General features: G+C 37.5%; 1 protein-coding gene across 1 annotated transcript in view; it reads right to left on the reverse strand.

Annotated features, from left to right (window-relative positions):
• The window catches only part of LOC126938013 (uncharacterized), a 68,200-nt gene extending 56,105 nt beyond the window's left edge, over nucleotides 1–12,095 (reverse strand). The window contains exons 1-2 of the mRNA XM_050762041.1: nucleotides 12,045–12,095; nucleotides 8,512–8,630 (exon numbers count right to left, since the gene is read on the reverse strand). Of these exons, the coding sequence (XP_050617998.1) occupies nucleotides 8,512–8,630; nucleotides 12,045–12,075 (150 nt within the window). The 5' untranslated portion in view covers nucleotides 12,076–12,095. The remainder of the gene's footprint in view (nucleotides 1–8,511; nucleotides 8,631–12,044) is intronic.
• Nucleotides 12,096–18,305: the final 6,210 nt, after the last annotated feature.

Below are 18,305 nucleotides of genomic sequence, written 5' to 3' on the forward strand. Positions count from 1 at the left end.
TATTTTATTGCTTCAAATTTAAATCTCAAAAATTGGCTAAATACCTTTCCTAAGCTGTTTTTTCAAACCAGTTACCACCATAAGTCATTTAGAAGAAAGAAGTACTTTGTAATGGATCTGAATGGAGTTTATGGTATGACGTTCTTTGACAGTTGTGCAGCCCTAGGCATGATCGACACAATTGGTGGGTGCTCTCTGGAGATCCCCTAAAGATTCAATAAGTGGAATAAATGGGCAATGGAGAATGAAGTGAGTTGGAAAAGTGCCTGGTTGACTTAATAAATACTAGAAAGGAAAGACAGGGCAGGATTTATCTTCCACAAATACATCTGTTTTACTTGGACTATATACACACATGCATGCATGTATTTGTGCACACATGCATGTACACACAGGTGTGCACACACATGCTGCAATTTGTCTTTTACTTTAAATGTATTAAGCTTTCTTGGGCTTTATTCTGACAGTAAGTTGACCCACCTTGACTTCAACTGTAGTTAAAGAAAACCCTACCTCATCCAGAGCATAATTTGTCTCTGTCTGTTGCTGTAAAAAGCCATATCTCTGGTGTTTGATAGTCAACCAAAGAGAGAGAAGACAGCCTAAGGGTTCTCAAGCTGGAATTGCTTCCATGTAGAACTGTTTATCAATGTGCTCACTCCACTTTCTCAGCTTTTTTCTTCTGAGGCTTACTTTCTTAATGCAAATACCTTCAAGCTACCCCTGGGAAACCTGAATGTCTGAATTTGATGCACTCTTATGCTAACCTGGTACCCTGGGTCCTTTTAATTAATATGTAATTGGAATTACCAATATTTATTGAAAAATGATTTGATGCTAAATACTTAACAGACATAATTTAATTTTTATAGAAAATCTATGAGGTAAATATTGGTATTATTCTTATTTGATTATTGAAGGAACTAAGATCCACGGAGGTCAGTAGAGATAATAAAAATCCAATCATAATAAAAGCAGAAACTGAGACTTAAACACAGTAACCCAATTTTTCTTGATTTAAAAAAAATATTCTAGCTTTCTTAGGAATTCAGTTTCAAATGGTATCTCCTCTCTTATTCCTAAAATGCCCATGGATTTCTACATTAAATTCAAAACTATAGGTAATGAATCAAGAACATCAAGACAAATATTGAATGTCTTCATTCAATATTTCCTGTTAATTCTAGGAAATTTTACACAATCAAATAAGTTCTGATTTCTGTCTATCCTAGTTCATGTCTATGCAGCCTCTTCCATCTCTAGGGAATCATCAGTATAAGCACTGGGCTTATCTGCAGCTCACAATCTGCAGCTAAGAAATCTTGAGATGCAGGAATTATCTAGGCTCAGTCTGCCAGCACCATTGCATTCAGCTCACTGAGGTCTGTGTTTTGAAAGCTGTGGATTCCAGTTATCCTTCCTTCTTCTATTCAACATTTTCAGTACTGTTGTGCTATATCTGGTTTGTTTTGTTAGTAAAGAGAAGTGTCAGGGAGCTCTCTTGAGAGAGAATGAAGGGATTTATAACCCTAGATTCTGCAAGGGAAGGATAATATTAACAAAAAGCAAACAATCAATAATGGAAATTCCAATACCATTGCATCTTCAGAAAGTAAGATTTTTTTAGTAGCTACATATTTATAGAAAATGTTTAAATTATGTTCTTTGATTGAATATCAGATTCTTATCTGGGTAGGTCGAATCTAATTACATGGGTTCTTAAAAGTAGAGAATATTTGCTGACTGTGATAAGAAAGAGTTATGACTATGGAAGAATGGTCAGAAAGATGCAGTATCATTGGCGTTGAAGATGGAATAAGGGAGGCATAAACTAAGAAATTAGGTGGTCTCTAGAAGCTGGACAAAACAAGGACACAGATGTTCTGCCAGATCCAGATAGGAATACAACCTTCCTGACATCTTGATTTTAACCCAGTGAAAATCTTGTCAGACTTCTGACCTATAAGCTGTAGAATAACATGTTTGTGTTAATTTAAGTCACTGATGTTGTGGTATGTTTTATGACAGTTAAAGAAATACAATAAGTTTGACTACTTAGACTTCCAGACAAGCTGAAATCTATGCTAGATTTCCCATCCCCAGCTCTCCCTAGATGTCCTTACATTCACTTTTTTTATGGCACCTAAACTGAGGTTTAAGTCTGCTACAGTTTCTAAACAAAACTTGTCTATGCTGCAGCCTTGGTTCCATGAATGGTAAAGTGATAACAGTCTTAAGTTTAAATGTTGACATCTGCAAATCATAGACATTCCACATCCATTGTCCAAGAATGGCCCAGCCTGTAAGACTACACTTCTTGATTTGTGGAACAAATATCTATTTTATACCCAATATGTAACATTATTATGCTGATTCTAGGAATCCAGGAGAAAACAACATGGACAAAATCCTTATCGATCTGGAGTTTGTACCTTAGAACAAGGGTCAGCAATTAATGGTCCATGAATCAAATTCAGTCCACCACCTGTTTCTATAGTTTTCTATAATACAGGCATGTGTTATAAAAAAAAATTCATTTGTTTATTTTCAATGCTGCTTCTTTGGTAAAGGGGTAGAGTGGAGTAATAACAACACAGACTGTGTGGTCCACAAAGCCTATGATATGTATTATCCAGCCATATCTAGAAAAAGTGGGCTAATCCTTGCTCTAGAGGGAAAACAGACAATGAAAAAAAATGTACAGATATGAAGAGTATTATGAAGAAGTATAGAGTGCTCTGGAAGTACCTTAGGGTATGGAGATGACATATAACCAAATCTGACGTAACTAACACTTGGGTTACAGGTCATCACACTGGCTTGGTATCCCTTGCTTTCAAGCATCTCTACCTTCATTCTGTCAGATCCTAGTTTCCTATCATTTCGTGGAATGAGACAAACAAATATACAAACAGACAGAAAGATAGGCAAGCATTATCATGACTTAAAGTCCCAGCTCTCTAACATCCTTGCTGTGTGGTGTTAAATAATGACATTAAATGGCTTCTGAGCTTCTTGTTTCTAAAATTGTTATAATTTTTGCAAGGATTGATTGTAAAACTATACAGCAGTAGCTTGATTGCATCAGTGATCCTACTAAAGACATCTATGTATCCACAGCCTCTGGTATCTGGACCCACTCTGTAACCTTTTGTGCCCTCCTATATTAATCAGGGTTCTCTAGAAGAACAGAACTAATAGGATAGATGTATATATAAAGGCAAGCTTATTAAGGAGTATTAACTCAGACTATCACAAAGTCTTACAATAGGCCATCAGCAAGCTGAGGAGCAAGGAAGCCAGTCCGAGTCCCAAAGCTGAAGAACTTGGAGTCAAATGTTTAAGGGCAGGAAGCATCCAGCATGGGAGAAAGATGGAGGCTGGGAGGCTAAGCCAGTCTAATCTCTCCAGGTTCTTCTGCCTGCTTTTTATTCTGGATGCTCTGGCAGCTGATTAGATGGTGCCTACCTGGATTGTGGCTGGGTCTGCCGCTCCCAGTCCACTAACTCAAATGTTAATCTCCTTTGGCAACACCCTCACAGACACACCCAGGAACAATACTTTGCATCCTTCAATCCAATTAAGTTGACACTCAGTATTAACCACCACACCACCCATGCTGACTTCTACCTTAGCCCTTTAACTTTCTTTGGTCAATGGAGACATAGAAAATGTCACACAAGGAGAGACTCCAACATGTCTTCATGTGTTAATGCTTCCTCTTTTACTTCTCAGCCTTCCCCATGAGAACATGCCTAAGACAGACTGCTGAAGAAAGTAGCAAGTGGAACAGTGCTCAATCAGCCTGGTCATCCCAGCCAAGCCTTCAGACATGTAAGCGCCCTCCTCCGATCTGCATAGCTGCCTGGCGCAAACACTGTTGACCACTCTTGACTGAGCCCCACCGAGATCAGCTCAGAACAGTAGAACTGACCAGATGACTCTAGCCTCATGAATAAATTTGAGCGTTTATTTTATTTGCCTCTGAGGTTTCATGGTTGATGTTTTCATTTATTTTATTTATTTATTTTTTTTTGCAGCAGTTAACTGAAGCATATACAGGAAATGAGATAAACAATGTGCCTAGCATGTACTCAATAAACACCTCCTACCTTCCCAACAGTGTCACCTGTATGATATAAATATCAGCAGGTGTTATTTCAGAGTATGCTGTCATTATTACACTGGTTGGAGTGATGTTTCACTTCTCCTGGGTTTCCAGGTAACAGCATGCTTGCAAACACGCGCGCGCGCGCGCGCACACACACACACACACACACACACACACACACACACACACACGTTAAATAAACTGTGGATCTCACCATCTGCATTCTTAAGTAAGTACCTGCCTGTTGCATTCTAAGGGGATCAAAGTCCCCTCCAAATCTCAACTTGCTTTCTCTTTAGGGAGCCGCTGTATCTCCCACAGGCTCCTTTTCCCAGAAGAACTGAGCAAGCTACATCATGTCGGGGTCAGCACCGCCGGGCTTGTGAAGTAGGTCTGGAGACGGTTTCCAAAGAGACGTGTTATTAAAGAAACAATGCCTTTGTCTCTGCAGCAGGGCTAAGTGCTGTTTATTTCCAGATGCTTTCCTGGAACACGGGGAAGGGAGTGCAGCTGCACGTCATTCATGGAGTGGCTGAAACAGGATGGGGGACAACACCCAGAGGAAATGAGCAGGCTCATTCAGGGGTGGGGACATGATGCAATTTGTTGTCCCCGAAAGAGAAGGACTCAGTTTCCTTCTTCATGGGCCTGCACCTGCTCCAAATTTCAACACTCTTGTTTGTTTGAATGACGCCATCCATTTCTTCTTCACCTAATCTTCTAAGCTTTAGCAATTTTTAATTTATCCATATAAATATATTCTTAATTCTTTTTTCTCACCCCTCTATTATTCATTTTGATGAAAATAGTAGAGATAAATGGCTCTGAATGCAGGCTCTGCAGAAAATCTGATTCAGTCAGAATCCATCTCCATTTATTTTTGGACAAACCTTCTTCCAAACTTGCTCTCATTAGCAGAGATGGTCATGCGAACCTGTAATACCAGCTACTGAGGAGGCTGAGGCAGGAGGATCACTTGAGCTCAGGGGTTCAAGTCTGCAGTGAGCCCTGACTAAGCAACTGCTCTCCAGCCTGGGTGACAGACCAAGATCCTGTCTCAAAAAATAAAAGAAATGAAAAGGAAAAAATAAACTTGCTTTCCTTATAATGGCAGATGTAAAAAAATATTGCTACATTGTAGGTGTGTTTTGCAAAATAAATAATTCAGAATTAAATGTTTATCTCAGTATTTGGCAAAGAGCAAGTAGTTAGTAAATATTTGTTCTTAACTATCATCACCATCATTTTAGTCTTATTGGTATTATTATTATGGCTGAATCCTAGTGTTTGTTGGACTAAACATCTCACAGCTCTTCCGTTTGTCTATCTGAGTCCACCGTCCCTGTACTCACTATGTAAAACACCTCTCTGACTTTCCAACTAGCCTCACCAGTTTCTCTGTCTTGTTCCTAATCTTTCTTCACTGGCCCATCATCTTTTTCTAGGATAACTTCCACTGTTTGTTACATCATGTGTTAGTTTCCTAGAGCTTCCACAACAAAGTGCCACAAACCTAGTGACTTAAACAACAGAAGTTTATGTTTTCCACAGTTCTGGAGGCTGTAGGTTTGAAATTAAGGTATTGGCAGGGCATGGCCCCTCTGAAACTTTTAGGGAAATACTTCCTTGCCTCTTCCTACCTCCTGGGAGCTTGCCAGCAGTTGTCAGCAACGGTTGGCTTGTAAATGCATCATTCCAATCTTCATAATCTCAGGGCATTCTCCTTGTATGTCTCTGTCTTCACAGGACCATCTTCTTATAAGAACACTATGTGTGTTGAATTAGGGGCCCACTCTCCTCCAGTATGATCTCATCTTCACTAATCACATCTGCAATAATCCTATTTCCAAGTAAGGTCTCATGTTGAGGTACTGGCAATTTGGACTTCTAGATATATTTAGGCAGGAAGAGGACATTTAAAACGTGGCTTTTCAGAACCCACCCGAGTTTATCTTCAGGCCCTGTTCCTCGCCAGTCTCTCCACACTCTTCTCTCTGGCTATAAGAGTATTTTTAGTGAGCTGATGATTCCATGACCCCTCTGCTTCCTCAGAGCCTTTTCATTGGCTATATACTGTGGCTGTCACATAGCCAATGCCCTCCCTTGGTTGATTTTCCACCTAATAATACCACCTATTATAAGAAACCCTCTGGGTAGTGTTAGGTGTCCTGCTGTCATTCCTCTATGCCTTTTGAGGGGTTACTGCCTCATGGCACTTATTACATGGCTTTCTAACACTTAATTACTTTTCTGTCTCACCAACCAAGCTGGCCAGGTCTGCCTTTTGTATGGCTAGCTCCTAATGCATTGTCTCTTACATAGTAGATTTCGAATCATTACTTGTTAAACGAATGAATAGCCATCCATTATGATGACTATTAACTTAAAATATTAAATAACAAATGTTGGTGAGGATGTGGAGAAATTATAACCCTTGTTACAATCTCACATTGCTGGTGATATTGCAAAATGGTGCAGCCACTGTGGAAAACAGTGTGGTGTTTCCTCAAAAAATAATAAAGGTAGGATTACCACTTGAATTACCATGAAAGAAGTAATTTTACTTATGAGTATATACCCAAAAACATTACAGGCAGGCACTTGAAAAAAATATTTCTACACTTATGCTCATAGCAACATCATTTACAATAGTCAAAAGATGAAAGCAACCCAGTGTCCATAGATGGATGAAGATCAATGAATAAACAAAATATGATATATACATACGATGGAATATTATTCATTCTTTAAAAGGAAAGAAATTCTGGCTCATGCTACATCATGATGAACCTTGAAAATGTTATGCTAAGTGAAATAATCCAGTCACAAAAGGGTGAATACTTCTGGTTGCATTTGTATGTAGTACTTAGAATAGTCAAATTCATAAAGACAGAAAATAGAATAGGGGTTTGTAGGGGTGAAGGGGAGGAGGAAATGGGAGGTTATTGTTTAATGGGTATAGAGTGTCAGTATGGGAAAATAAAAATGTTCTGGAGATAAATGGTGGTGATGTTTGCACAATGACAAAAATGTATTATACTTAATGCCACTGGCCTATAAATTTAAAATGGTTACAATGGTAAGTTTTATGTTATATATATTTCCACAACAAAAAATAAAAACTACCCCAACCGCTTCCCCCAGAAAATAAACGAATGAGTCCTATATATGTACCCTGAGATGTCTAAATCAATCATTTTTGAATGATTAACTGAAACTGAATGCATCTCTATGCTGGTCACTGTCCTCAGCACTATGCAAATACTAATTCATTTAATCTTCCTAACACCTTATGCTGTAGGTAATATTATTACACCAATTTTATAGATGGATATACTGAAACATAGAGGCAAAGCAATTGTCTTAAAGCTAACAGTTTGTATGAAAGAGAATGGGCTTAGAACAGAGGCAGTCTGGCTCTCCAGTCTGGACTGTTAACTCTCATAGCTCAGATAATGTTAACCACTGCAATAATCAAAATATTCAGGGATCTAGCTTACAGGTACAGCAATGTCCATACTACTTAGTATCCACGAGGGCACTCAAATCAGCCCCATATAGGCTTTGTTTCTACAACATCCTTCCATGTTCCGTACTCCAGGAAAAACACCTTCCACCTATATTTTTAACATTTTCTGAAGTTTCTTGCCTAAGTGATTTTCTCTACATTATTTTTTCCTGATTATCTATTTCTGTGTAAAAGCTATCCTGTAACTTTTAATACTGCAAAACAGCCAATTGGCTTTTCTCACAATTTTGTGTGTTAGAAATTTTGAAGTGCTTGGTTGGGCAGCTTTTCCCTGATCCATGTGATACTCACTGGGGACAGCTTAGGGTGGAGGATGCACTTCCAAGATGAGGGCTTCTTTTTTTTTTTACTATCATTTTTTATTTTTTGAGACTGCGTCTCGCTCTGTCGCCCAGGCTGGAGTGCACTGGCAAGATCTCCACTCACTGCAAGCTCCACCTCCTGGGTTCACACCATTCTCCTGCCTCAGCCTCCCGAGTAGCTGGGACTACAGGTGCCTGCCACCACGCCCGGCTAATTTTTTTTGTATTTTTTTGGTAGAGATGGGGTTTCACTGTGTTAGCTGGGATGATCTCTATCTCCTGACCTCGTAATCTGCCCGCCTCAGCCTCCCAAAGTGCTGGGATTATAGGCGTGAGCCACCGTGCCCATCCAAGGGCTTTTGAACTCACAGGTTGGCACCTCAGTGCTTCTTGCCCTCCTCTCCCCTCCCTTCCTCTCTCCTCCCTTCCCCTCCTCTTGCCCTCCCCTGCCCTTCCTTTCTCTCCTGTCCCCTCTCCTTTTAACTTTTTTCTCCTCTTCTTCTTCTCCCTCCTCCTTATCCTTCTTTCTCTCCCTCTCTCTCTTTCTCTGCCTTCACATGACTTCTTACTGTTCTAGTATACGGTGACTTCACTTGCTCGGGCTTCTGAACAGCATGGTGGGTGGTCTCAGGGCAGTGATATTTTTTACATGGTGACTGGATTCCAAGACACGGATAGCAGAAGTTGCCTAAAGAGTTAAAAGATTTGTTTAGAACTGGCACAATATCATTTCCAACATATTCTATTAGTCAAAACGATCACAAGACCAACCCATATTCAAGGTGCTGAAGACATAGGCCCCACCTTTTGATGGAGTAATGGCAGTTTCCATTGCAGAAGAGCATGTGGAATGAGAGGTGTCATTGTGCCACCTTTGTACAACACAATATTTCACTATCGATAGTTGCACTGTATCTTTATCTCTATCTCTATATTTATATCTATATCTAGTTGGAATCAGATACAAAACATGATAGCTAGATAGACTAATATAGATATAGGTAGCTGTATCCATCTATAGGTGAGTTTGTATGTGTATTTATTAGATAATACTTCATCCCAGTCAGTTGTATACATAGCAGAATCCCAATTTAATTAAAGGGAAAGATAGTATTCATTGACTCAGCATCCAAAGTGCAGAAGAGGCAGGGACAGAGCTTGCTCATTTTAATCATAACTGAGTCCAGGCAATCAGATGCCTTGGAACACTTTTATTACTACCTAAGTTTCTTTTTTACCTACATTTCCTTGTGTATGTTGGCTTCAGAATTTCTCTAGAACTGGGAAGAAACATAAAACAATTATAAATACATAGCAGATGCCTGAAGAGAGATGCCAGAGATGAAGATGAATGTCCAAGGATCATCTACATAGAGACAGATCATTTTTTGCAGATGCGAAATGAGTGAGGTCTTTAAAAAAGATAACAGCCCAAGTAAGGAGAAAAGACATTTAAGTCACAGGGAAGTCTTGATTTGCAGGATGAAAACTTTTATATTGTAATGTATGTATGAGTGTGTGTGTGTGTCTATCTGGCCAGGGAAAGATTTAATAGACCCTTGACTAGAGTAAGTAGTAGTTACTAGTAGGAACCAGTAGTAAACATACTCTCTGCCTCACCTATTTTGAACTGAAGTTGTAACCTTAAGAAACAAATGAGATAACACATTGCTTATTGGGAAAAGACTTTGCAGTTGAACTTAGCAGACATATTTCTGGTTCTCCATTTTCAGCTGATGGAAATGGGTACCTGAGTTAAGTTTTCTAAGTCTTTGGACGTTGTTTCTTAAAGTTGTAAGATGAGAAACCTGGGTTACATGAGTATTGGAGGCCTTTCTAATTCTAAAAGATTGTGACTCTATAAAAATGCTTTTGCCAAGTATATAAAATTACACAAAACAGATTTTATGACTTTTAAAGGTTGATTTATTCACAGTGCCTGTCTACATTGATCAGTTTCACCATATAAATGTCAACCATTTTATTTTATTTGCACTGATGGACCTAACCAGGGTTAGCAGTACATTTTGACCAGATCCACAAGGTCACAGCCAAATGGAAATTCCTGTTAAACATCATCAAAGATCATCAAAGGGGGAACAACAGATAAGCTTTGCTTCATGCAGCTGCTGTGATTGTGGCAAGCTTTTGTTAAGTGAAAGTTTTGTAAATTTAGTTGATTCTTAATTACGTTAGAAACACTTGTTATTTAAAAAAACTCCAGGGTGACTCACATATATATGTGTTTCTATATATACATATACACATACATATGTAAATATACACACACATACATAAAGTGCCTTTGTAATATGAATCTTAATGGCTTAATTAATGTTTTGCAAATTATAATTTGGGTATCTCCAGTGTTCTTAATACTCAGCCTACCCGTATTGCATAGTCAAATATTTCTATGATATTTCTTCTGTAGAACGAATTGATATGCAGGCTGATATCTTCCAAACAGATCAGCCAGACATATTTTTTCAAGTGGAATTTTATCTCAGCTGTCCAAGTCAATGTTTCCACTGCTCAAATTCATCAGCTAATTGCCGCCATATCAGTTTGACTTTGACAGCCAGTTCATTTTCTACTGTTTTTCACTGCTTCTTTCAAGTCAGTCATGTTATCAGTTTCTGCCTGACTCACTTATTCTTTAATAATTTCCTTTCTTTTTGCTAAAAGTATGTGTGCATGTTTTGTTGACTGTAAATAAATAAATTCTTGCTACAAAAAAATTTAAACAGCACCACCATTTATAACGTAAGGTATAAATGATTTCACTCTCTTACACTGCAAGCCTCTAAGATGACCACTGTTCACAGTTCAGCATGTATTTCTTTGAAATTTTCAAATTTTTGTTTAAAATTTGATAAATTATAGTCACCTGTTAAGAAAGTACATATAGAACCACATTATTTTCTGATTTTGTGTCATAGCCTATTGAATTATTTTCAATTCATTTATGAAATTGACACCTCGATTTTAGATATATCAGCTGCTTTTTTTCTTATTTGAATATTATATTGAACATATTCACCCATCTACTAATTATTTACTTAATGTAAATTCTTAAAATTAAAATTCTTAATTAAAGTCATGTGGACATATTTCTTTTTTTTAAGGAAATTATAGTCAGAACAAAAGTGCATAAGGTTGCTTGTTTAACCATATCCTTGCTAAAACTAGACTTAGGAATCTTTTGATAAAAATGTTTTTCTTTCTCTCCTTTAATTAGTACTGGTAGGCATCTTTTCATATTTTTCTGGTTATTTATAGTTTACTTTTGATAACTATATAATACCTTTAGGTTTTCTCATTCTGATGCATTTTAACTTTCAATATAAAGTTTTTCCAAACAATTTAAAAGCGTTGGGGTTAAGTCTTTTGAACGGACATCATAATGAAAATAATTCATGCCCAATGTAAGTTTTACTCACTTATCCAAACTTACTCCCTGCTTTTCCTCACTATTCCAGCTTGAACGTTCCTTCCCATCTTTCTCACACACTGTGCTCATCATAACTATTTGACAATTACTTATTTATCCTTCAAAAGCTCATCTGCCCCATAAAGCTTTTCTGTCTCCAGTTCAGTCTCTTCCCCATCAGTGCCTCTCCTAGTTGACACCTTCAGAATCCAATTTTGTGATACCTTGCATTTCCTTCTCTTGTTGCCTTCAAGAGCAAATAATTCCTTCTGGTCCAGAATAAAATTTAGTTCATTTGAATATTATTTGAATTCATACAATGGATTTAGAAAATCTCAAGGGATCAATAAATATTGGTAGAATGGTTTATCCATTTCTAATATTTTGCCTTTACCATAAGCCCTCAAATTCTAACTCTTCTTGTCACTCCAGTTTTGAGCTATTGTGCTAGCTAGTAGATACTAGCATGCTTCTATCTCATTCCCTTTCATCTGCTAATGGATTGCATAGGCTTATCTCCTGAGAGTGAATACATAACATGGGTCTGTGCAAAACAAATGAACAAATGCATAAATGAAGAATGAATGAATAGTCTATTTTCCTGACCACCATAATTATTTGGAAATGGGTACATGAACCAAGCCTTATCATGCTTCCCTGGGACTTTTCTGCATGGAAATATTGCTCCTTCCTTGGATGTCATGGTAATACAAAAATGTCAACTGGACTGGCAGTAGCATTCTTCAGAACACTGTGACTGGACCCGTTTAAAGATATAGAAGAGTCAATATATAGACAAAGAACAAGTGTGAGAAGGAATCTAATGGACAAATAATTTGAGCCCTGAATCAGGGCATGCCTGCTCTCTGTATTTCTTCTGCATCTCCCATATATGAGAATCCCAAGAACTGGCTTTAATATCTTTGGGTTCCTCTACATATTATGGAACTATTGCTAATAAAAACCATTAGACCCTTCTACTTCCCTGCCAATCTGGAATGTTCCCTTTGGATTTTCCTTCTTAATTTACCAATTTCTGAATCCTAGATTAAGATTCTTACCCCTTCCTTAAGCCTGCCACTAAATGCTCGTCTAAATGCTTTGGGGAATTCCTGTGAAATATTTTTCATTTGATTGGAAGAGTGGTTGGAATGGAATTCAAAATAGAAGAGAAAGAAAAGTTTGGGGAATGCGCAAAGAAATAAAAAAGGAGGGGTCACAAAATTGTAGCACATTTGTTATTGGATCATTATATGCACATTTCATAGTGATGAATACTATATCATGACAAAAATAAATGCATATAAAACATTTTAACAAAACAGGACACAGTGTTGCATACATACCATCATTATAATATAAAATAATAGTTATTAAGAGTAACAGAAAAGAAAAAAATAACTTTTTGCTTTTAGTGTGGTAAAATTATAAGCGAGATTCTTTTCCCTGCAAATATTTACATCAATTTTACAGCTTAAATAAAATGTTTTTTCCTCCATTTTCCCAATTTTCTACGATGTGTTCATGGTGCATGTGGTGGGGGCTGAGAAGTGCGGGAGGAGAGAAAAACATGTGGACCCAATAATCTCAGCTCCATTACTTCTGTATGGGATCTTGTCAAGATGCTAACATCTTTAGTCTTAGTCTCACCTTCCGTAAAATGATGAATAAAACTGACATGGGGTTCCAATGCAAAAGCCTACTTTTTAAAATGTAAATAAATTATGTACCTTAAGTGTTGGCTTATTAAACTTTTAAGGCTATTCTTTACTTCCCCAAAGAACATATCTACTTCCATTTTCTCGATGCACATAAAACACTCATTCTACCACCACCACGATTTTAATAGAAACACATTTTTTTTTTCTTCTTCAAAAATGTTAACAGGACAAATATATTGAATTCTGATTACTTAAATTTGTCTCCTGTGTTGAGGAGACAATATAGAATAGTTGAGATATGGTGAACTGAAGCATGTATCTTTGGTTAAAGAATAAAGCAACTATTTATCTCCAGAAAAAAATGTATCAAGTCACATTACAATAAAGAAACAACCTATATAAATCTCAGAAATATACATTTTTAAAAATAAATCCACTCCTTGAACCACGAATTTGCAATCTCTGTGTTACATGAGATGTAATGGATCTTTCTGTTCTGTGGTTGATTAGAATTTAATTAGTTATTATGTCTTTGGGGTCTAATAGGAGGACCTGTGCATTGAACATAGTTTGTTTTTGTTACTCAGTATTCATTTACTCTTCTTTTGCAAAAATCTCAGATTTCATTTGAAGAGTGGTATCTTTCCTCCACTCTCAATCTATATATTCTGTTGGAGTTGAGTCCATTTGTAGCTCTAAGGGGAGTTTAAGGAAATAAAATGCTGCATACTGCTAATGAGATTGTTTCAGGGATAGATATGTTGCTATGTCAAGCTAATCAGAGACAAAAGACTAAATTCTGGGATATTTTTTAAGCTATCAGAAAAGCAGACTCACCCTTTTTTTTTTTCTGTTAGATAGGATTTAAAAAAGAGGTAACCCCAGAAGATACTGAAAGCAATATTAGAACCAAGGGAAAACAAAACTCTAAGAAAATAGAGGCAAAATAGAGAAAAAACACATGATTAGGAAGAAAATAATGAATTCTCATCATATCATTTGTTCCTCTATATCCAACATCATCAGAAAATACTAACCTTGGTTCTTGGAACATGGGATCCGTTAAATATTTTTAACCTAAGTTAAGCTAATTTGCTTCTGGGTTTCTGTTAATGGAAACCAAAAGACCATGCTGTTACATAGCGGGAATGATTGGGGTGGAATGAGAAACATCTTTAGTCCAGAATGTCCTCATTACAAGAAGAAAGAAAGAAAAGAAAGAAGGAAGGAAGGAAGGAAGGAAGGAAGGAAGGAAGGAAGGAAGGAAGGAAGGAAGGAAAGAAAGAAAGAAAGAAAGGAAGGAAGGAAGGAAGGAAGGAAGGAAGGAAGGAAGGAAGGAAGGAAGGAAGGAAAGAGAGAGAGAAGGAAGGAACAAAGGAAGGAAGGAAGGAAAAGAAAGAGAGAAAAAAGAAAGAAAGAAGAAAGAATGAAAGGAAAGAGAGAGAGAAGGAAGGAAGGAAGGAAAAGAAACAGAGAAGAAAGAAAGAAAAAAGAAAAGAAAAGAAAGAAAAAGAGAAAGAGGAGAGAGAGAAGGAAGGAAGGAAGGAAGGAAGGAAGGAAGGAAGCAACCTCGTGATAGCATGAGTCTGCACTAAGATGTTGAACGTTTTACTGAAGCATGGCTAGGCATAATGTCACCATGTCCCAGCACCATTTCCAGACATTGCTCTTTTGAATAAACATCATCCGCACCTTCTCTTTTTACAGTGGAGAAAGAAATGTTATTTTTCTTTCTTCCCTGTTGCCATATTCCCCTGCGGAACCATTTCAATTTAGTGGAGTAGAGAGGGACCCAGCAGTTTGCATCTACTGTTATGAATGTGGTACTTGAAATGCCAGAGTCAATGACATGAGACGCAGGGCTTCATTACTTCTCAGCTCACCCAGACTCAGGCTTCCCAGGACCCAGAGATAGTTTGCTGCCAGAAAGATACATTTGAATTTCAATGTGTCAAGTCTCTCTTCCTGTACTTTTCTATGTTGCAAGCTGCAAATGGCTTTTAAAATCTTTTGAACATTGCAGTGACTCAGCTCTCTGCCTTTTACCTCTATCTAATACTAAATTGGATATATTTATTTCCAAGTTGTTATAATAAATAAAGAAATACGCAGTCTACGGAAAAGCATGAGTCTACAATCGCAAAACATCCAGTACACAAGAACATTTCATCAGAGTCCACACTTCGGAGGAGAAAACATGGAGAAGGCGAGGCACAGAGCACTTGGACAGTGAAGGCCAGTTCTGAGGCTCGGTTCTATCTTTTCCTAAATGAGTACATTTGATGAAATGGCTGAACCTTTTTCCAGTCTCAGTGTCATCATAAAACAGGAATGATAATAATGTCTACTTTCACAAAATTGTGATATATTTCATTATTGAGAGCTATTATTAATCATAACCATTTTGCAGTGAAGAATTAGGACTAAGAAAGGGAAAATTTACCCATTCATTCAAGAACTATTAAAGGTGTGCCATAACAAAGGAAGGAAGGAAGGAGGGAAGGAAGGAAGGAAGGAAGGAAGGAAGGAAGGAAGGAAGGAAGGGGGAAGGAAGGAAGGAAAAAAAGGAGGGAGGGAGAGAGGGAGAAAGGGAAGGAGAGGAGGAAAAAGAAAGAAAAGAGAAGAAAGAAAACATATGGAATCTAGAGTCAACCCAGTCATACCAGAATTCAAATTTTTGCCCTAGCCTTTAATAACTTTATGACTTAGGACTTTATTTGTTCTGCCTCCCATTCCTTGCCTATAAGCGGATTTACCTCATTGGGTTATGGGGAAGACTTTATAAGATTAAAAGCAGTAAGTTGTCAGGGTAATCGCAGTCATGCAGTAAGTAGCTAAACAAGTGTTAGCTGTTTTTACTCTTACTGATACTGTTGCTATTTAGTAGCTGCTGCACTCTGCAATTATCTGAGGGCGTGTTGCTAAACAACAGACATTAGAATGTGGCTGCTTTGAGTTGAGGTTTTGAATTTGTTTTGGACAACATGAATTTTCTACTCTAGCTCCAGGTCTCTGTGCAGATTACATCACCTCACTATGTCTTGGTTTTCTCATGTCTAAAATTGGAATATTAACACCACAAAATTTATAGGGCAGATAGGAAGACTATAAAATTGTTATTTCATGTAATGCACTTAAGATAACTGATATGTAATAAATAGTACTCTGCTATTCTTTCTATTATTAATAAGAATGGCTTTTTTCAAGGTCATATAGGAAATCAGAGGCATAAATGGGGAGTTTGCTCATATCATTATACGAAAAGCTATTGACCAGCAAGGCTTCAAATTCTTGTATGTCTCCAAAATCCACATTCTTGCCATTACATCATATTGTCTCTCTTTTTAAGTTGAGGAACATCAGAGCAAAGTCAAAGGCAATTTTAGATTTATTTTACTATCATTTCAAACATAATCATTGTGGGGTGCCATATCATGTTTGAAATGTATATATTTTTAAAAAGAAACAAAAAGAGCTATGATAACCACCAACTGCTTGCTAAGTAGATTGTGCTAACCTCTCTACTCTCCATTTGCAAACATATTTGGATTACATCTGGAACAAAATCATTAGTGGCAGGAAGACAGATGTTCTTCAAAGTTCGGGTGTGCATGTAGACATCGAATATTGATGTAGATGTTATTTACTCATTTGCTTCTTTACTCTTCCAAAAAGACGGATGTTGAGCTTTTTCAAGATTTATTTCTTCTTTCTTTGGTTCCCAAGGTGACAAATCAAAGTTCACCCCAGGAACTTGCAAAGTATATCATGGTGGGAGAAATCCGTCAGACGTGGAATAATGTTAATAACTAACATTGTGCAGTTGTCAATCAGCATAGAGTCTTTTCTCAGAAATAATTTAAAGATCTTCTTCAAACCAAAGCAGTATGTATATGGTAAGGAAAACACGGTGTATACTTCTATTAATAGATTGGCTAATACAACAAATTTTACTCTGGAATTTACTTTTAATTATAATTACTGGTAGGCGTGGTGGCTCATACCTGTAATCCCAGCACTTTGGGAGGCCAAGGCAGGAAGATCCCTTGACACTGGGAGTTCCAGATCAGCATGGGCAACAAGGCAAGCCCCTGTCTATACAAAAATTAAAATAAAAAAGGCCAGGAGTGGTGACTCACGTCTGTAATCCCAGCACTTTGGGAGGCCGAGGCAGGTGGATCATGAGATCAGGAGATTGAGACCATCCTGGCTAACATGGTGAAACCCTGTCTCTACTAAAAAAAAAAAAAAAAAAAATACAAAAATTAGCTGGGGGTGGTGGCAGGCACCTGTAATCCCAGCTACTTGGGAGGCTGAGGCAGTAGAATTGCTTGAACCCAGGAGGCGGAGGTTGCAGTGAGCCAAGCTCGTGCCACTGCACTCCAGCCTGGTAACAGAGTGACACTCCATCTCAAAAAAAAGAAAAAAAAATTAGCTAGGAATGGTGGCATGCACCTGTAGTCCCAGCCACTTGGTAGACTGAGGCAGGAGGATCCCTTGAGTTTCCTTGTGGCCTAGGAGTTCCAGGCTACAGTGAAATATGATTGCATCAGTTAACTCCAGCCTGAGTGACAGAGCAAGATCCCATTTCTAATATATATATATGCATCATATATCATATATATGTGTGTGTGTGTGTGTGTGTGTGTATACAACCTGTGTTGTATCAGGTTTATTTTGAAGGCACATACTTAAGGGAGGGAATGCATGCAACTTGATTGCCTATGACTAATAACGTACATAATGTGCTATGGATGATACAAACAAATAGGAAATTTGATGAGGGTAAGTGTAGAAGAATATGAGGCTATGTCCTTGAGCTATACCTATTTTGACTGCTATAAAATTCCTGCATTTATTTAATAGAATATATTGGAATTTGTATCACCCTGAGATAGTTAACTACAGAAAGTGAAAAAAGATTGTATTCTCAAAAGGAACATAATACTTTAGTTATATTGCTTGGTAAAGCCCATTTTGAAGATACCATATGAATTTATTTGTGGACCCTAATCAATATGTGTAATCTCTAAGTCTTCTCTGCTTCTATAGAAAAGAACTAAATTCAAACTCACATAATAAAATGCTTTGGAATCCATGGAAAAAAGAAAGTGGTTAATGTCCAATAGAATGGCTGTTACAGATAAAATGTGTCCCTCCACATTTCACAGTGTTATCCCTCGATGTGATAGTGTTAGGAGGTGGGACCTCTGCAAGATCATGAGGGTGAAACCCGTTAAAGGTAATAGCACCCTTATAATAAAGATCCCAG

This window comes from Macaca thibetana, chromosome 15 (assembly GCF_024542745.1).
Source record: "Macaca thibetana thibetana isolate TM-01 chromosome 15, ASM2454274v1, whole genome shotgun sequence".
NCBI classification, from domain to species: domain Eukaryota; kingdom Metazoa; phylum Chordata; class Mammalia; order Primates; family Cercopithecidae; genus Macaca; species Macaca thibetana.